The sequence below is a fragment of the Cuculus canorus genome, chromosome 4 (genome assembly GCF_017976375.1).
Source record: "Cuculus canorus isolate bCucCan1 chromosome 4, bCucCan1.pri, whole genome shotgun sequence".
Classification (NCBI taxonomy): Eukaryota; Metazoa; Chordata; class Aves; order Cuculiformes; family Cuculidae; genus Cuculus; species Cuculus canorus.
Window position 1 is genome coordinate 65,086,301 of NC_071404.1, and position 21,452 is coordinate 65,107,752.

Consider the following 21,452-nt stretch of genomic DNA (forward strand, 5'->3'; position numbering starts at 1 on the left):
AACAGACAGACACCTGCATTATATCATCTGCCATCATATCTGCTGCTAATTGGTCTCCTTGTTGACAAGTCTCGGGAGCAAGGTTAAGTACTGGCTGTAAAAGCAATCCAGCCTCTTGCCCGAGGGGTCAGAGCTCAGGCAGACCCTGCAGCAGCCTCTTTCCTGCTATATGTTTTCTGAGAGCTAATAAAACATTAGCACAAGCACTCCTGCCAGAGGACTGCCGAGCACTAGAGTGCCTGGGTTGCTGCAATAAGTGGTCCTCTTTTCATTGCAGAGGCACCCAAATAATCTGCATGGAAAGAAGCATAGTCTTTTTGTTCCAAAGTTTTAGAAAAGACAGCGAGGCACCTGAAAATCTCAGAAGTGACAGTGAACCTTGGATGTGGGGTACCATGGCCTGAGTGTCCAGCAGGAGCCCCTGGAAAAGGGATGGGAGTGGGTTTAGTGCCCCAAGTTCAATACCCCCAGAAAGGTGAGCGTCTTCAAGGTGATTCATCTTGACCAAACAAATCCACCTGCTGCTTTTAAATATTGTAGAATCATCATATAATGGTTTGGGTTGGAAAGGACCTTAAAGATCATCCAGTACCAATCCCCCCTACCATGGGCAGGGACACTTCCCACTGGATCAGGTTGCTCAAAGCCCCATCCAACCTGGCCTTGAACACCTCCAGGGATGGGACATCCATGAGTTCTCTGGGAAATCTGTTTCAGTGCCTCACAATCCTCGTAGTGAAGAATTTCATCCTAATGTCTAATCTGAATCCTCCCTCTTTCCGCTTAAAACCGTTACCGCTCATCCTACCACCACACACCCTGAAAAAATCTTGGTCTAAAAATTCTGGTGGGAGGTTGCGAGGAGCAGCCGGCTACCCATTTCCCCAGGAACACACACCGGCTGGAGTATCGCACTGCTGCCATCAAGCCGGTCAGGATGCCACACGTATCTTGGCAAATCTACGCTGTTTAACAGGTTACATTTGAACCAAAGACCAGAATTTTACTTGGCTTGTGAGCCTGTTGTTGAAGTCTTGGGAATGTCATGGTGTGTATACTAGGAAGCCATCCAGTTGCCAGATACCAGGCAATACACCAGAAATGCAGCTGTTGTGCTTCCACATGTGCACAACAGCTGTCTTTGCCCAGCCCAGCAGTGGCTACATTTACATGTACGACTCTTTTAAGAGCTCACCATTTGAAAAAAGAAAATTAAGAAAAAAAGGAAAATATAATTTCCAGCTGGAGCTGAGCGGTAGTGGAGTGGAAAGAAACAGGAAATATTTCATTACGTTAAAAAAAAGAAACAGAAAAAATCCAAATTCCCCTAAAAAATGCAACAACTGTACAGCACAAGAGCACAAAGTGATGCTATGGCCCTTCTTTGCAGCCTTATGCAGCCTCTATGGTCTATTTCCCTTCTTTAAGATGGGAAGGAGGGCATTCCGTGCTTGGAGATGGCTTTCCTTTGGGTTTTTTTTGTTCTTTTTTTTAATTGTTCCATTTTCCTCCCCCTCAACTATGATTAAAATGCAACATACAGCACAACTCGAAAAACACTGCAAAACCAACAGTTCTTCCAATGTAGGCTACAGTTAATGAAAAAAAGACTTCAAGATCCTGCAGTATCCTCTGTTGTTTGCATGTATTTTTGCTCTACTTTACTTTTCAGTCCTCTACTTTCCACCACATACCTTTTTTTTCCAGCACTTCTCAGACAGCATTTCACTAGAACTGCAAGTTTTGAATTGTTACTCTTCTGGGAAGGTGCCTGTTCAAATAAAGAACAGAAAAATGCTCTCTATCGCTGAGCCCCTAGACCTTCATGCCAATGTTCACAGCACAGCCTAACGTGACCAAAACCAAAAATAGCTCTCGCTTTCTGGCTGGTCAAAAAAATATCAAATACTTTCTTGATTCATTCCCTGTTATTTAAGACTGGAATGTTCATTCACGTGCTATACTGAAGAATTTGCTATTTAACGGATTTTACAGGAAGCCATTTGGGAGGGTCAAAGCCGTAATTAACGTGGTCACGCATAGCTGAGTAGGACTTCAGAACCTATTTATGCATAACTGCATCAATGAATATGAGCATGTTTTCCCTGGCTTGCTCTCACTGCCTCCTTAACCATTTTGCCACAAATAACCACACAAGCCTGGTATAGCCCCTACCCAGAAAAGGCTTGCTGTTCCGCTCTGCCTGAACACCCACAAAAGTAGCACTAGTAGCACAGTGTCCAATGCTGACTAATTTACCAAAAAGCCAGACCCAAGGGCTGATGCCAGGCTTGGGCATCTCCACGCCATCACATATCTTATGCTGTGCAGGCACCATACACACAGAGGTTGGCTGGGGACTGAGAGCAAGTCTTGCTTGAGGAGAAAGCAAAAAGTCATTTGGCTTCCTTCCAGGATGAACTTCTCTAAAACTGTGTGGATAGGTTAATGCAGATTTTCTTGCTAGAACCAGCAAAACAAATTATGATAAACTATACACATCTTGTATTGCAGGGATTAACACTTTCCCGCTATCTAACTTTCCATTACAGTTAGAAGCAGTAAGCATTTCAGCAATAAAATTACAGTATCTTCTTTTCCTGAATTAGAGAAAATATTTAGAAATAGCATGGGAATATAAGTAAAGATAAACATTTGCAGGAGTGCTCCCTCCAACAGTGTGATTCTGAAATAATATGCCTACATTGGTGGCTATCACTAATGCCAGTGACACTTTTAAAACGTACCAGAATTGGTGTTATCAGAGCAATGCCCACTTACACTTGGAATATTTAGGAAGCAAGCCTTAAGTCTGGTCTTAAGGTATATGTTTTTACACCTACTTACCTATTTTTAATGAGATGCACACCTGGAACTTAGTGAAAAGAGTCAAATACAATGTTAATGTGTTTTTAAAATATGCACTGCATCTTTTACATTGACATTTCAATTAAAAATAAATAAGATTCGGTAATATGGTGATACGTGATAAGATTGTATTTTTACCAGTCAAATTTCATTCTTGTCCAAAGTGATAGATTTCTCAAAGACAGAAAAAGCCCGGAAAAACAGTCCCTCCAACCAGGAAAGTATAATTAAGGGTACACTTAATCACTTCCCAAAATTGGGATATCATGTTTCATGGATAAACACATTTTGGGATAAACACATTGTTACTTTCCCATAGCTCGTCTATTAAAGCTAATAACTGCATAATAGAATTTAATTCACATCCAATTTTAACAGGAAAACAATGCCGTGTGCACAGCAAAAGGTTATTACATATATTTATATGTGCATACCTATCATCTAAAGCTCTGAAAAGGACCTTATTTAACTTGGTTGCAGCAGTTCTGTTTTATGACTGTGAGCTCATCGGAGCGTACAGGTTTGGCAGTATCCAGCTCCAGGGGGATGGTCTTGGCACACTCAACAGCCCCACACTCCACTTAATGGCCCAACGCTCATCTGGTGCTGAACTCCAGCTGCTTCACGGGCACTGGGCATGCTGCAGTCACGGAAGAACATGTACCTGGCAAGACCTACCCTCCACCACATTCCCAATATTCTGGCCCAGCTCAACTCCTACAACAAGGAATTCAACAGCAAAAAGACAATCCACCCATGCTTTCTTCTCTGCTCTGTTTAGGTAACTTATGTCCCTTTGGTGCTGTCATAGTAAATCACACTTGACATATTTCTAACATGACTGCCTGAGACATAAATACTTATGATACAGAGCAGGACTGACCTGTTGTCACCAAACCTGGCCTTTCCTTAAACCTCTTCATATCTCCAGCACCACATTGTTCCACAAGTTACATGTGGAACTGTTAGGTTAAAAAGTACTTTGTTTGCTGCTGTGATACACTAAAATCCTCCCTTACCACTTGTGTTGCAAAACCAGTTCCTGATTAGCCGTCCCCAAGCTATTTTAGGGCTGCCTGCTGCAGGCCCTTGAGTTGGACAGTCTCACTCTGCTCTCACCACAAGCAGAGGCCCCTTCATACCTGGGACCATCACTCATACCTTCTTCTGGTCCTCCCTACTTACATGAAAAGCTCACCCTCTTAGCAGTTCACTTCCAAAGGGCTAAACCTGCTAGAATGGCCTGTTCATTTCAGCATACCCTATTCTCAGGGTCAATGCTACTGACCGACACTTCAGAAGAAAAAATTAAAAAAAAAACCCAGAAATTGGGATTGCTCAAAGGTTTCTTCCAGTGGAATGTTTCACTGTTAGACAAGTTTAAAATAACAAGAATTTCCTGTGGAGCAGAATTTGTGGTTCCTGACGATGAGTGCTACTCCCCATGTTCTGACCAAATGCCTTTGGATCAGATTCCCAAAAAGCCTTTACGCAAAGAGGGTTTCCTGAGCTTTTTAGAAACTGGATGTCTTCCATCAGGATTTTTGATTCTGTCACTGTAATAGCCAGTTCCTAAACTTTTATATTTGCAATCGGCAGCACAAGTCATATGAATGCTGTCATTAGTATTTTGTCACCCAATCAATACCTTGGCAAGATCCAGGCTCCTCTTTGGTGCTAGAGACCATGTTTAGGGAGCCAAAACAAAATAGGTAGGGTGTTTTTTGTATTGTTCAGAAAACTTGTTTCCCACAGGACTGTTTCAGCTTCCTGGCCTAGACTAACAGAGGAACTGAAACACCTAACTTTTACTTCTAATAAACAAATAAAAATAATGTAGACCATCAAAACCTGTCAGTGGCAGCCCAAGAGAGATCAAGACTCTGAAGTCTCTAGAGTGAATGTTCCCTAGCTGCCAAAAGCATGCATGGTTTCAGAGCTCACTCTTGGCACCGGCAAACAACCAGGAACTACATCCTCCCAAGTCATCTGCTGATTCATGATAGGCCAAAAAATCTCTTAGCTCTGCAGCTCTTTCTAGAAACCTCAAAAAAGAAAGGGTACTTACCTCTAAGTCCTCTGAGATCTGCTGTCTGTATGTATGTTGACAATGAATTTACTGTGCAAACACTGAAAGCCAGAGAACTTCCACTCCAACAGTACTCACAGAAGTGCACATACCTTGTCTTCTCTCGCTCTATTCTGGCAGAGGGTGGTCCACTTGTAACAAGTTGCAGTGTCATAACAAACTCAAATCAATTATCCTGCTTCTACTGTAATGCTGCTAAGTCCCTCAAATCTTCTCATCACAGGCCCAGTAACGCAAGGGGACTTTCTGAAGACTTCTTTCCTGTTAATATAAAAGAAAGAGTACTTGCAACACCCAATAATGCAATTAATAATGTTAGTCAAGTGAAATCTAAAATCTCACACCATCCCAAGGAAGCATTCAACTTGAATTCTGATGATAACCTTGTTTCCCCTTTCCTTCCTGGCAATAAATAGGACAGCAAATGAAGAAATCTACATTAAATGAAAGATCCTCTCCCACCTATTTAACGGTCTTTGAAAGATCTCTTGGGAAGGTGGGAGAACACAGAGAAACTTCCCATCCAGAGACAGCTGTTCTGAACCTGGAGGGAAGAAAGTCTCACCCTTTTAAATTCCAGCAGGCAGCCTGGAACACTGGGCAGATACAGCCCAAGCGAGGACAGCAGCCTGTCTGCACAACATACATTTGCCCGTACTGATACATCCCATGGCATTCTTGATAATGAGCACAGTTTTGCTTATTAATGGACAATCAAGCACTTGAATGACCCCATCTGGGTTTCAGGCCATTAAAGGGAGGACCTGAGACGCCGGTGGCAACACCCGAGTTTGGCAATAAAACTCTCCAGGAATGGAGAGGCAGGAGCTTGAGGCTTTAATCAATGAGCTATAGCAGGACCCCAAACCAACACTTTCTCACCAACAAGCTCAATATGGCTGTGCCCTGACAGAGCCTGAGGTTATTTTGGACATGAGAGGGATCCAAAAATAGATTAATGCCAACTAACTAGGAAATGGAGAATGCATTCACCGTGGTTTGCAGGCTGTAGAAAAACAATCATATTTTCTTAACTTATAAGGTGTGGAAGTTAACCTTGAGGTAATTCCAGTTCAAAATACGGTTCTTTTTTTTTTCTGTTTATCATCAAACAGTACAGCATAATTCAAGCCCACATCTTGGAAGGGTGCTCAGGGCACCGCTTCCAATGAGCCACCCTCTTCCTTACACAAATAATGTCAAAACATGAACACCTTACTTAAGTAATTATCCATCAGCATCCCCTGACTGCACATTTTGTCTGTGCTGTTGCTATATTATCATATGTTATCATAAGTCTGCTCAACTATACAGGGTTTCCTTTACTAAAAATACAAAATAATGCAAACACACTAAATATCACAGTAAGGACAGTGACCTTCTGGGTTTTTTAACACTTTAACAGCAGCATTATTTTTTTTCCACAAAAAGCACAAAAAGCAACTGCAGACAACCCGTGTCAGCATCCAGATTAAAAGAAACGAGTCTTTCTGAATAGAAGGTGCTCTTTCTAGAGACTCAGACCCACTCACTAACTCTAGAGTTAATGGACTGACTGTGGATTCTTCAGCTTTTGGGAAATACAATTTGATAATTTGTAAAGGAATTTAAATTTTTGTTTTGTTGGGGCTATGGAACCCCAGTTTCCTGACTAATAGCAATGCCTTGAACTACTTAACCACAAACAGGCCTCTCAAAAAAAGAGTTATGCCCTTAAAGTTATTTAAACAACAGCTGGGAGTCTTGATCTTGCCAGCCCTGTATCTTCTCCCCTCCAGCTGCAGAACCTTTTATAACCCAAGTTGTTCATACCTATCATAAAGCAGTGAAAAAGCCCTGGTCAAAAACAAGTCAGACATGCAAAACCCAGAAGAAAACAAAACCTGTGGCAATTGATTTAAGACTCACTGTTTTCTTTAGCACATTTCCCCTGGTTCTGAGTAGTCCAGTACACTTCTGAAGGAACAGAGAGCAGTTTGACATACTGAGGAAGGGAAAAAAAAAAAGACGGTAACAAGTGGTTGTTCTTTTTACCCTGGCTGTAAATCTGAGTACAACACACAATGCACCGCATCAATTCCAAACAAGTGCAGGCAGATATACAGCATGTTGCTTGCCCTGACCAAGCCACAGAGCAGCAGAGAAAAAATAAGGCCTCTAGCGAGACATAAAAACACTCAAATCTGCTGTAAATATAAGTCCAGTTTTAAGGACATCTAAACTCTCCTAATTCCAGAAAACATCACCGCTGCCTGGACAGGGTATGCCTACCCACAGAACCCAAAAAGATGCAGATTTCAGCTGGAAATGTGAACATTTTAAGGAGTAGTGTGGGGCAAGAAAGCTATTCACTAAAAGCCCAACAATAACAACAACAGAAATAAAAAAAAAAAAGTGCCATTTAAATCAGCTCAAATTGAACTTTTGGTAGGGGCAACGTGGTAGCTATATCTTAGTGGAGCTTTAGGGAGAGATAAAGAGGTTCTGAGGAAGTTCAACTATCCCCATCCAAACCAACCAGGAACCTTACAGGAGGCAATCTAATCACCAGTGCCATGACTGCTTTGCTATAAATCAAGCAGGATCTGGTGATGGGTCACAAAAATCTACGGGTTGTTTCACGTCATGCTTGGTGTTAAAATACTATATGTTTTGACAGGTCTGTAGGACAAAAGTTAAGGTTTGACAGCAACTCCCCTTGCTCCTGGAAAAGATTCATACCAAGAGAAACCACTAAGCCATCTGATGCCAGAAAGCTGGCAGTCTGTCTGCCACACAGACGCTGAAACCTCCCTTTCTGCCACAAGGACTCAAGCTTCCCACTGCCCAAATGGCGAGACCAGGAGAATGAACTAAGAGACTCTAAAGAGGTATTTGTCTCTTTTTTGCACAATGTTTTACTTTGGGTCTCTCTGGAGTTGCCTAAGAGGGAAGGCAGAAGTGCTCAAAGCTGAAATTATGTGGCCATCAGCGTCTACCTTGAATCATTTGGCATCAATTGCAAGAGATTATTTTTGTCTCTCCTGCTGAAACTACACCATTTTTCCTACATGGCACTGTTTGATTGCATCTGGCTGACTTGATCACCAGGAGGAACAAAAGCAGGATGCCCGATGAAGTACCAAAACATCACTTAAAAACACTGACTAACATTTACAGTTCAATCTCTGATCAGTTGTTTAACCAACTTCAGTTGTGAAAACTCAATCGCAGTTTAAACAAAAACAACCTTCAATGAAACTGAAGTCGCTTGAAAATAGTTAAAGTGATTAATTAGTAAAAAAAAGAAAAACAAAAACTCACCCCACAATTCAGTGCAAATAACAAACTAGATAAGTGCAGGGAACATCTACATTGTTATTTCAAAGCAATAACTAGCACGACTGTACCTCTGAGAATTAAACAGAGCCAGACCTCCAATGTTTTGACCTCCAGAAGGTCACGTTCACAAGTCAGTGACTGCAAGAGCCAAGCTGGCATTCCCAATGCCCACAACAATAGATCCAATTACTTCAACCAACAAGCATTAAAAAGCAAATGCAGCACATAAAGCTCCTATTGCTTTCTTAATTCAAATATACATATCTGCAGATATAAAGATGAGAGACCAGCACCCTCACCATTTCTGTATGCCATACATGCTCTGGTTTCCTAACTTTCCTCACACATTTTGTTTTCCACTTCATGCAAACACACCCCCAGTGTTTTTCTGTTTGGAAGCACTTCACCCAAACGCAAACCAAAACAGGGCTGAGTAAACTGATTTGGTAACTATTTGCTCTGTGAATGTCCTTCTTTCCACCATTATTCACTGCAATATTTCAGGCTTGGTTGAGAGAAAACACCATTTTGTTCTTCTTTCAATTGCAGATAATCTAGGCGTTTATTTTTTTGCTAAACTCAAGCTTCATACTTACTACTCAGTGACTATTTTGAATTTGCTAGGTAACCTAGCAGTTCAAATAATGCATTTAGAGGAAAAACAAGAAACAGAAAGCTTCAGTAAGTATACTAAGGAAACCAGTAAGTTCAAAGGGGATCAACACCATTTTATAAAAGGCGTATTGAAAAAAAAAAAAAAAAAAAAAATCTATCTACAAGCACCAGAGTACATACCAGATACCCCAGCTCTGTGGACATTTGAGAAGTGGCTGGGGCCAAATCTCAACGAAAAACCCTTCACAAGGATTCAGCATCCTCTCCCCTGTCCCACTGGGTGAGGATGGGGTTTTTGTCTTCCTCCCTGGAAGGCCTAAAGACCATCACCAAACCTGGTACCTCTGTGGGCTCCCACGCTTGCACCTCAGCTCCTGAGCTGCCCAGTTATTCTAGTACTGGCTCTGCCTCCTACAACACAGGGAAAACATTGCCACCAAAATCCTCTATCACCTCTGTTTTCACCCTAGACAGACAGAGCTTTGCTCTACAAAACGAACTGATTGCAGGAGAGGTGTTGTACTGCTTTGAGAGGCGAGTTGAATATACAGTTTAATGTGATCATTAATGGGGAGGATATTTATGCCTACTTTGTAAATGCCCCTATGTACTTTAAATAAAGTTGTGTTAGAAGAGCCAAATCAAAAATACCTATCAAGAGCATAGTAGACAAAACTAACTGTGGAAGTGATGCTGCCCCAGAAAAATGCGGTACAGCCAACTTTGCAAAGTTGCTAATTATGTATTATTAAGGACATTATACAGTGACCTATTAATACATTTAGAGCCCTTTGTTGCCCTGTTATCAATAACAAACGGATCCTTCTGTACTATTTTGGGAAATGACCTTTCTCCACAGCATTGTAGTGCAGCATGAGCCAGGAACCTCCCGAGCTGTAATTCCAGCTTCACCATTGACTTGCTGCGTGATAACAGAGTCTCTTTAACCTCTCAGGTGCTGTTTCTTTTTCTGTAAAGTTGTAGTGACGCTCACCTATCTTTCAGCTTCATGGAGTGTGTTACTCAGTTCAAATATTTGAGCACAGTTTTGATGATGCAAAATGCCAGATCGGGGTGACACATTGCTGCAGCTGCTTAAGTATTTTAACACGACAGAAATTCAGCTGCAGCTGGAGGAACACATTAAGCAGAGCTACAAGATTCCCTTTTCACAGGTAAGAACTTACAAGTCACAACCGAGTAACGTTTAACTTATAAGTGATTTCAGCTACAGAGTTTCTCCACACATAAGAAAGAAAACCTCAATACTTGTTCCCACCTCCATGCCAGCAGAATTCGGGGTAATGTTAACAACTCACATAATGGCAAAGGACGCACCTAAAACAACAGCATACAGAGACCATAGGATGAAAATTACTGGCACAAGCAGAATGCACAATGGATATTCGGTTTATGCAGTCTGGTACATTTCAAAGGTTAAAAAAAAAGTTGGGTTATAGGAAGTTACAGAGATTAAAAAAATATAGCAGAGACTGTAACAACACCAGCTCTTTCTCTCACTCTCTCTAAATAAATACAAGTCATGACTAAATGAAGTCATTCTGAAAACATGAATTATTTCATTTGCTTTGGCAGAAAATTCCCAGGCTTAACCACCTCAAATTGTGGTAAAAGGTGAGAAACAATCTAATCCATTTACAGATTACAGGAACATGCATAAGCACACAATTAAAAAAAAAAAAAAAAGACTATACTCCCAATTCCAAAAAACAAAAAATCACTTAACGCTTTTCCAAAGGGCAAAGATCAATTTATGTTCAGAATCTCACTTCTCTTCTGCCTCAACTACAAAAGACTAGATACCGATACAGTACTTGAAAGTTGTCTAATAACTCCTTTCATATTAATAATGTCACCAACAGCTTCCAAATAAAACTTACTTCATGGCTTGGGACCCATCCTGCTGGAGGAAATTCCATTGCAATTCCTTTGTCACTGACAGCAAAACTCAAATTCCTAAATCTGCATCCTCAATTCTTCAGAAATAAAGCGAGTTTCACAGCATGGAAGATTTAACCTGAAAGCCACACCACCACACCCATATTTATGTAAGAAACTTCCCAGGGTGAACACTGTTCTTCCGCCACAATGATCCTCATATGCCCTCAAAAATTCTTCAGCTATTGTTTAAAAGCACTTTGTTTTACAGACAGACAGCAATATATTTGACACATATTTAAGCTTTGCATGATTCAAGTCTCATAAGAATTAAATTGTAGCAGTTATTGAAGTCCATGTTTGAATTTAATATTTACTACATCTCTATTGATGTATTTTATTTACCAATCTTAATTAACAGTGCCCAGAGACAGCTTATCCATGTTCTCCAGATGAAACTATGGCAAAATTTTAGACCTGGCCTATGGATCCACAGGTATATGTGGAAAACAAAGGACAGGAACGTGCATTACTTAGCAAGTGCTTGGGTATAAAACTTAGGAAACAAAATGGGGCATCTTCTCTCCTGGGCAAAAACTTTGACTTGTGCCCAACAAACATTCAAACACACAGGCCCTAACGGTCACTTTTGGTTCTACAACTTATTTACTCAACACCCTGGAATTAATTTTCTTTTGCTCAACAATTTCATATAAAAAAAGTTTAAATTTCATCAGTAGCCCAAGATCAGTGGGTCAAGAAATTCGGCGGTGGCTAAGGAAGCCTTTTCCCAGCTTATTAAAGCAACCTCTCAGCTAGGACAAAAGCATCCCTGATGGAGTTTAACCCCGTGGAGGAGCGAGGCTGAAAAACCGAGTCTTGAAGGGCTGAGAGCTGCTACACGGCACCATCTAAGGGCTCTCCAGCAGTATTGCATGGAGAAGGATGGGATGCAGCCAGCCTGCAGGTTCCCGGTCACATCTGCTGCCCTTCCAGCACTGCCATCCTTAAGAAAACTTTCTAAGCGATTGTGAAACTGTCACCGCTTCATCAAAAATCATCTAGAACAAGAAGTTATCGAGAAGATGGCGAGGAAGTTTTCAGAATAAAAGGATTTACCTTTGTCATTTGTAGTCATTTGTTTGTCTCCGTTGCAATTTCTTGGCATGCAAACAAGACGGTTTGCTACAAACGCTCTAGATGAAGCAGGATTAAGGAGGAGAGAAAATGTTACAGCTTTTAGATTTAGAAACTGAAAAAAAAAAAGAGTAGACTTAATTCCATCCATCTTGTGCAATATTTAAATTTCTATTTCAAATTTGCAATGCTTATTTTTCTTCATAAGTTATATGAGTATTGTTTACAAAAATCTTTTCTTTTGGGGTGATTTTGTGATGCAATCTACGTGAAGAAATGCCACGCTAACCTGAGGATCCACTTAGTTCAGCCTTAATCTCAACCAGCAGCCAACGAAGGAAAAAAAATTATTAAACCAAAACCATCCAAACTGTCCCACAGAAATGTCCTTGCACTTTTAAAGCTCACTAAGGACTACGCGTTCAAAGTGTTAGATGAGAGCTATCCAGACTAGACTCATTTACAGGATCTGTGTGTGTCTCCAGAGCAATGTTTTCTAAGATGAAAGAGATGGCAATGGACCAAACAAGATTATTTTAATTATTCCAGTTTCCCCCTGAAATTTCCTGTCTCGTTGCATAGGAAATTTACTGCCCCCAAACTGGAAAACTGGCTCACCTAATGGGAACAAACTCAGGCAGCCTGTATTCTAGGACCACTATTCAATCATCCTTGGGCACATGCTCAAATACCATCCTTTCCCGATGCCAGGGTATGGAGAAACAGTAGCACTCTTAATATAAGCAAGTGCACAGCAAGGAATTGTGTGTGTTGGGAACGGGTGTGTGCAGCAGTATCTGTAGCTGAACTGAAAGCCACATGCATCCTGCAGACACAAAACTAAGGCTTCCCTATTTAACACATCACAATTCAAAATAACTGACTAATCTTGGTTCAGAAATAAAACATTCAGTGGCTTTTAGTTGTGCTAGTGCTGCACAGTGGGCATGTTCTGCCTGGTTGTTGCAGATGTGGAAATGACAGCACTAAAGAGTCCCACGATAAAAACGCTTTTTTGCTTATAACAGAATGCCACATTTTAATGGATAACTAAAAAGAAAGGTGAAAGATAACATTATCTTAATTAGCAAAAGTTTAAAACATTCCTTTTCAAAACTACTCATGTCCAATTGCCACTGCACAGTCAGGTATTCTGCATCACACCACTGACAAATAACAAAAAAAGTTTTTTGGTTTTACTGAAACTGGTTTTAAAAGCTTATTGATTTTGACTTAAGTTCCCTCCTTCTCCTGTAAACCAGAAGTTAAGGACGTGGCTTCATCTGCTTGGTTTGAACCCTGTAGGTATCAAATATTAGCAGCTGTTGTTCACTGGGAAGACAAATTGTATTTACAGCTCAAAAAAAAAGAAATCCTGTTTTGGTAACAAAATTTGCTTTGTTCAGCAAGCAAGCGCATGGAAAATCATTCTCCTTAGTCTCAGGAAGCAGTCAAGACTTCTAGATAGATCGCTTTGTTAAGATTTGTGCAATTGAAAAAAAAAATAATAGTAGTATTTGTTATGTAATTCCCATTCCAGTTTGCTGTTTATTTTACCTGATTGAGCTCTGCCAGATATAAACTTGCCATGCTTTTGACATGACACATAGGACAGAAACCAGTCTTCTGTGTCGCTGCCTTTTCTGGAATGACTATTCGGATCTCAATTTTGCAATTACCACAATGTTAGTCCTCTCCACTAACTTTTTGAGACCAGGATAGCTGAACAGCAGAGTTTGTTTTTAAACTTCAGAAGAGAAGGGACACGAGAGCATAACTCGTCACACATATGCTGACCTTTTAATATGTTGACTCATACTGCTGTTAACAGCTATCAACAAATCTTTAAGTGTGGATAGAGAGGAGAAGTCAGCAGTGGAGGCAAGAGGGGAGGAAGGAGAAAAACAGCAGACTGACAAGGCATTATTTTCCACACCTTTATGGATGTCTCAGGATTGTAACATTTTTGGCAGAGAAAGTATACAAATACTCAGCTGTTTCTTACTTTGATCTAGAAGTAAAAAGACAACGAGCTCAGTAACTAGGAGCTTTACTCCTAGTCTAAGCTTCTGGCATTATAAGGCATATTGATGCAGTTTGTGATGTTACCAAAGATCCTTTGTCTGGTTAGACTAACAACTAACAGTTTAGAAGTAAGGTGAAACAAGCAACTTACTCTTTGCACTTATTTTACAGGCCTTGCAGATTTGATCAGATAGAAGAGAAGGGGGAAGCGGAAGAGAGAGAAGGGAATTGTCTTTGTAGCTACATTCACTGCAGATCCCTAATAATTTTCAATCACATTCAATACGCCTTCTAATTCAGTTTGAAAAATCCCTCTTAAAAGACGTAAAGGGAAATCTTAGCACCCTAATTTCCCTTTCCCCTACAGATTATTTTGCCTAATAATATTTCCAAAATAATATTATAATCAAATTTCCAAAATACTGGAAACGCTTCTCTAAATAAGAATAATCTTTACAGTGGTAGCTAAAGTCTGTTTCTCCTGCCATGAGAGGAAAGTCTGACATCACAGCCTGGGAACCAGCTCAACAACTTTTCCCCATAAGCAGCAGAATACATCTCGGCACAGTTGCCTTGTCTCTAACCTTTCCATCCACACACCCCTAGGATGGTGCCTGTTTCCTTCTAAGACCTGATGAGAGAAAGAAAGAAGATTAAAGGGCAAAGGTAGTGAAGGGGTCAAGAAGACAGTTTGCTACAGGTGCTGCTAACAGACACTGAACAACAGTTTCACACAACTTTAGGAATCCTTGTCTTCTGCTGATGAACTCTGTCCCAGCCCGGGTTCACCAAAGTTACAGAAAAAGGTTGTACTTCTGTTGATCAGTGCTGCTAAGCAACAAATTATAAAAACTGACATTACTCTTGTCTTCTGCTGGCTTCAATTCGAAAACTACAAATGGGATCTTTGTGTCAGAGATTTAGGGCTGAGAGAAACCTTTAGCAGAGCAGCTTTATAATGCTATGAGCCATGCAGTCAATGCATATCTTATTATATGTACATTGCACATCCCCAGCCATTGCAGTCTGCTACGGTACAGGTCAGCTCATTCACCTGAAGTTCTAATAGCCTTTAGGTTATAATAGGTCATAATCTTCAGGTTACAATAGTCACTTGCAATAGAAGAAACAAAGTAAAATATTGTTAATCCCTGATTAACTTTATGAATATTTGATTAATTAGAAAAAGTGTATAACTATACTACAGTTTTTTTACACTGACAGTTAAAGAGATCTAAACTGAAGAGAAAACGAAGACACAGTAACACACAGCAGGAACTCACTTTGCCATTATATTTTAAGGAAAAATATAGGAATCTCATCACACATTCAGAAAAGTGAAGCTTGTGACTTCTTTGTTAGAAATGAACAATCATCTACTCAGACTACAAGGACTTCTAGATTTCCTCCGACTTACAGCATTATTATAAACAAAACCACCAAGTCCCAAAGGACAAGTGTCTGTATTAGACTAGTCCCTTGTAACATAAAAATCCAAAAGACAGAAAAGTGAATTGAATTAATCATTTTTTTAACTTCATTCAGCAAATACTATGGATCAAATCAATTTCTGTGGCTCACCACTAAATTGTCTAAGATAATTCTTACGCTCCCATGTAAGAAAAAGAGAAAAATAGACATTCTTTTTGCTGCCCCATAATCTGCCTTCTCCATAGACCACCATGAATGTCAGCTGCTCTTTACCCTGTTTGTTCACCAGCTGAACCATACCTTGGTGTGGCAGCAGGGAAACTAGCATGCCTATCATATTTTCATCCTAAATATGTACTACAATTGCTTAAGAGTGTTTCATTTGAATTTTTTTATTCTCAATCCCTAAATTGTGTTAATGTTCTAATATGAGGCGGGTGGGCTATTTTAAATTAACTGCAAGGAATGTGACTATGGAGTATCCGAACTAGGTTTTGGAAGAGGAACCCTGTTGTTTGTTGCCTGCACTGTTGATTGTCCAAATCATAAGTTCCAGAGGAACACAGATTTTTCTTTAAATACATGTTTTATCAACTTCTGTTCGATCATTCTTCAAATGATATCTGTTTTAGAACAGTCCAGCGGAAATACTTGTGGAAGGACTAAGCTCTGTAAAATGTTTCTCATTTTAACTCAGGGATAATGTTACTTCTTGACTGTGCATCCAAGAGGGAAGCAACAGAGCACTCTGCACAAGGGAAAAAGGGGAAAGAAGTATTTTTACACCAGTACAGAGCAAGTCAATAGTCTTTTGCCACATTAAGAAAGAAAACTTCAGGAAACTGCATGAGGTTGAAAAATAAAAGAGTTCATTAGTATTCCTTAGCTCAGTCTCCAGTCCAAAAATCTCAAGACCCACCAACAGAGAGACAAGACACTGCAGATTTCACAAATAAAGAAACAATATATGCAAAAAGAATATTCAAGACTGAACAGGTGTGCATAACAGGAAGTAATTCACTTACAAAAGGTGAGGCCAGATTAGATATCAAGGAAAAGCTTTCTGCCACTTAAAGCAACACATTATAACAGAACGATACAGTCTCGCGTGTGAGGCTCAGGTTATAGTTTGCGCAGTACAGCTTTTCAGTTGGGTTGGGGACTCACTGAAAAACAAAGCAGGGCCCCTACATACTGTGCCATTTCCAAAGACCCTTTTCAGTATAAGTGTACTTCTCTATCTATTGAAGTATGAGGCACAAATGAATACACAAAGAAAGCAAACTAATTTTCATCAATGCTCTACTTTCAGAAGAAAATGCAGCCGAATGAAAAGTAGAAATAGCTTAAGCCATTGTACTCTCTTCTGCAAAGTGTTCATTAGTAAATTAATGACACTTGAGAAGAAGCAGCAAAATGAGAAAACAATGATGGCCAGTGGCCTAGGTGGATGGACAGATTTGCATCCATTAAACATCCTGAAGAAGTGGTAAACCGTATCCTGCTTGAGTAGGCATCATTTACACAAAGCTGCAGGTGCTGTTTTACTTGCTTGACAGCTCACGTACAACAGACAAGGAAAATAGCAGCCCCTGACAAAGGTAATGACAATAATAAGGGTTTGAGCTAACAAATAAGCACAAATCAAGTCCCCTGAAAAACTGTCACCTGAAATAAATGGACTATCAAATAACTGAGAACTCACCAGTTAAAATTCTGCTGCTCTCATTAATTCATTTTCCACCTGACTGTCATTTCTTCTATTAGGTACCATCAAAACACAGTTAATTTTTAAAGCAGAAAGGATAGAAGACATTGCTTTTGGTTTGGGGCACTTTCTGTCATATTCAATAAAGACTGTTTTTTCAATAGGAAAAAAATATATATAAATGCTACATTTTTTCAGCATGGTCTTAATGAAGTGTCTGTGATTCTACCACCCCCTAACATTCCTTCAGCTACTTCTGCATAACAGGTTGCAGCAAACCCAACTTACTCATTTGGGATACAAAGTTTATAAACAGAAATAAAGAAGTCAGAGCATTGAAGTTCTAATAATTTATGTGGCGGAAACCAGCTATACTGGTACAAAATTTCTTAATAAATGCTTTGGCTGTGTCTCACAAAACACTACAATGGTCCTTGTTAATATTTCACTACAAATACACATAGGGATCATTGCTTTTAATTGCAAAGTATTTCTACTTTGCCTTGCAGTTTGCCTTTTACTTTCTGGTCATACTTCATATTTTTAGAGTACACAGACAACTATATAGACATCATCATACAGTGTGAAAAATAACTGAAATGCTAGAACTGTGGATGGAGGTTTCTTCTGCATTGTTTAATTTGCACCACTTTGACAAACCAAGGGATACAAAATCCTCAGCATTTTCAACAATCATTCATCTTTCTGACAGCTGCCAAATTACTCTTACACAGGAATGAAAATTCTGAAGCACAGAGGTCTGGCAGGAAAAAGTAAACTTAATTGGGAACACATTATAACAACCAGGATGAGAGGAAGGAAGAGGAAATAAATCACCTTGGATTTAAAAAAAAAAAACAAAACAAAAAAAAAAAACAAAGAAAAAAGAAGAGTAGATCTAAGTAAAATAATTCACTGCTATCTCAGAATTGTCTCAAAAATTCAGACTCGGGTTGCCAGAATTCAAATGCTGTGAAATATATACAAATCTTGGGAAGACAAAGAGATGAAACTGAGCTAAAATAAAGATTAAAGACACTGTGTCATTTTGTCTGTGTCTAGAATATCAATACTACAAAACCCATCACTTCCAATGTTTTGTTTTTTTTTAAAGTCAATTCATGTAAGCAAACAAGAGGACTCACAAGATCTCCTGCTATTTTACTGGGTTTCTTCCAGGCTTCCAAAAATCAGCATTTTTCCACTTTATCCCTCATATTTAGTAGGTACCAGATAAGCTCTACTTTCTTGATCGCAGCTTGGGTAAATGCATCCTCTAGATTTGTACTCAAAGGAAATTTTAAAAAAAGAAGCAGTTTTGGTTGTAAGCAGTCACATTTTCTACAAGGTGGAAGGGGTGGAAACAAACCCAAACACAACTGGACTTTTTGTTTTAATCCAAAAACCATAAATCAGATCAGAAAACCTCAAACCATTATTAATAGGAATCAATTATTCTAGTATAAAGACATTTACTACTGTACGTCATCACAGATGTCATATATGTCATGGATAACATCTGTTCCATTTGATGTCTGCATTTAAAAAGAAGTCTTGACTAAATTTTGCTTTTGTATTAAACATAGAAATTGGGATGGTTAAAACTCCATTGTCCTAGTATACAGCATGTAATAACTAAGTATAGCTTCCAAACAGGGACCAAACATCACTATATTCTATTTATACGCATACAATTTATTTAAACTAAGACTGTGGTTAGGTCCTGCCAGGGGGTCCAATGTTCCTGCTGTCACTCAAGGTGTATAAAGAAAAAGCAATCCAACAGCTGATACTATATTAGAATAGAAAGCTGCAGTATCAACTGCTCTAAGATGGTCCCATAATTGGAACAGAACTCTGCACCACTGCAAACCTTTCTCTCCCACCCTCCCCAAATTGCTCACTTTTGAGACAGGCATGCATATTTGACCAACAGATCTACAGCATGTACAAATAGAAGACTTACAAATGTACTTTTTTCCAATATAGTCTGTAGCAATCTCTGAGTGAGTGGATTTTTCATGTTCTTCAGATATACAGAATCCTGCAGTATTTTTTTTTTTGCACAGTACTGGACAGGTGTTCTATTTATGTCTGCTGTAGTAAAACATTCAAATCCACACACAGAAAAACTGTATTTAATGCTTATGTTTACATAAAGCACTTAACAAGAACAAAGTAGAATCTAACGCTTAGAGACCATCTTTGAATGCTTTCAGTAGCAGGTCAGCTGCCAGCCCAGGAGACAAGACACCGCTAAGAACTTTCTCTTCTAGAAGTGGAATCTTATCCTTGACTGCTAAGTGACTCCGGAAATGTTCCAACATATTTTCTTGGATGAGATTCCACATCCACACTTTCTGCTGTTTCCGTCGTTTGGCAATCAACTCACCACTGGTGAGCATGAGGTCACGAAATTCTGTCATTTTATCCCACATATCTGAGATACCTTCTCCAGTTTTGGCAGAGATGCGCACGACCTGTTGAAAAAAGAATTTTTATCGCGAAATAACTACTGGGCTTGAGGATTCAACTACTGCATCAGGTAGACTGCACAAAAATTAAGAAATGAGTAAGGTGAGCTTACTTCAATAAACTTCATGAAGCTCTAAGCAGTGCTATCTCTCTTTTTTTTTTTTTTTAAATTGGGATTCTACCAACCATAAGTGGACCCTAAGATTCACAGTATTTGGGACAAATAGGCCTAGTCCAGCCACTTGTACGATGACTGAGAATAATTTTCAATAAATCCTTTAGCTAAAAGCTACAGAGTTGCCATTTTACTTCAGTGTGGAGTTGATGACATATTATGGTAGATTTCCTCTGGTAGCTGCTCTTTTGAACTTAAAATATTCCAGAAAGGAGGTATTTTGACTATTTTTTGGATTTGATTTCCACATTAGGAATTCATTCTGCCAAAAATATTTCAGGCATTCAATGTGGTCTTTCAAACGGAACAGTTTTTTTTCTTAAAGCCTCTCTTTCCACAATCTAATTGACAGGATACAGCTCCTACACATCAATATTTTCTTTCTTCCAGATGTCAGATAGTACCACCACTGAAAGAGAGAGATTTCTGATAACTTGTTTAATTCACTGGTCTCAAACAGTTCTTTTCAGTCATGTTTATCGGATAAGACCTCTCATCAGATCTAGAATCAAAAATTACAAAATTATGGCTAAGCCTTAAGCGGCCCAGCTAATTTAAACTTAATTCAATGGGTCAATTTTAATACCAGGGTGCAGCAAACCTCCTTTATATATACACATATATAAATAAAGGGAGCGAGAGTGTGTCTGCACACTTACTTTATATATACATATTAAAGTACCTAATCTTTTCCATACTAATTTACCATAGCCTTTTAATAGACAGGATACTGCATTAAAACTGAAGGCCCACATGATGAGAATTCCAATAATCTAGACATAGACAGGCACACACAGATAGATGAGGTTCTTGCCCATGATCTTTTATTACATGAGCAATTAAAAAAAAGTAAAGCAGTTAAGGAAACACATGAACAAGTGAAAGACCAAAGACAATCATAGGCTTTAGAGTTACACAAGTGGAAAAAACAGCTTATGGGACATTTACACATAGTTTGTAAAAAGCAAAACAAGTTTGTACCCCTACTAATGTTTGTAACAGGTCTACTAGTGCTGAGACTGAAACCACAGGGAGCAGGACTGGCTTTCACAATGTTTCATGCAGCACACCTTGAGATCAGAGGTGAAAGAGAAACAGCAGCAATCAACTTTCTAGCACAGTGTAAAACTAAATAGAACTGATATTTTTATAAAGGAGGCTAGGGAGTCTACTACAGCTAGATGAGACGGTAACAATCCTAACTCATTCAGCACCTTTTTGGGGAGGAGGAGAGTGGGAGAACAAACAAAAAACCCAAATGCACAAACAAGACCCAAACAAAACAAAACACACCCACCCCCCAAAACCATAGTGAAGTACACAAACCTGTGGTCTCCAAACCTTTGAACGTTTGCGAAGCAGCTTCAGAGCACTAACATATTCAGCCTGTATTCTCCGTGCAGGCACAATTAAATCACCATCAGCTTTATTTATAGCAACTAGATCTGCCATCTCAATTATACCCCGTTTGATACCCTAAATGGAACATGGAGAGAGATCATCAATACCTAGAACTGTGACATGCCTATTTATGACAAAAAGCAGGTCTAAGTGCTTTTCTAGTTTCTGGTGGCTGTTGCCAACTCTTTTGTGTGTACATGTGTGTATGTGCTAGTCATGCAAGAGTAGTACCAACAGCCTCTGTCATTACTAGTTATTACTCTACTTTGACATGAGAAAACTAAATATGGATATCAGAGTTTACATGA

At 39.4% G+C, this 21,452-nt stretch overlaps 1 protein-coding gene across 4 annotated transcripts in view; it reads right to left on the reverse strand.

The window, feature by feature from the left end:
- The window catches only part of MMAA (metabolism of cobalamin associated A), a 32,650-nt gene that overhangs the window by 1,679 nt on the left and 9,519 nt on the right, over nt 1-21,452 (reverse strand). For 3 of the 4 annotated variants that reach the window (XM_054065144.1, XM_054065145.1, XM_054065146.1), the window contains exons 6-7: nt 21,070-21,219; nt 11,912-19,573 (exon numbers count right to left, since the gene is read on the reverse strand). In XM_054065144.1, coding sequence (XP_053921119.1) covers nt 19,286-19,573; nt 21,070-21,219 — 438 coding nt within the window. In that variant the 3' untranslated portion in view covers nt 11,912-19,285. Of the gene's footprint in view, nt 1-5,049; nt 5,219-6,865; nt 6,942-11,911; nt 19,574-21,069; nt 21,220-21,452 lie in introns of those variants that run through there. The other variant, XR_008449622.1, reaches the window with a different exon arrangement.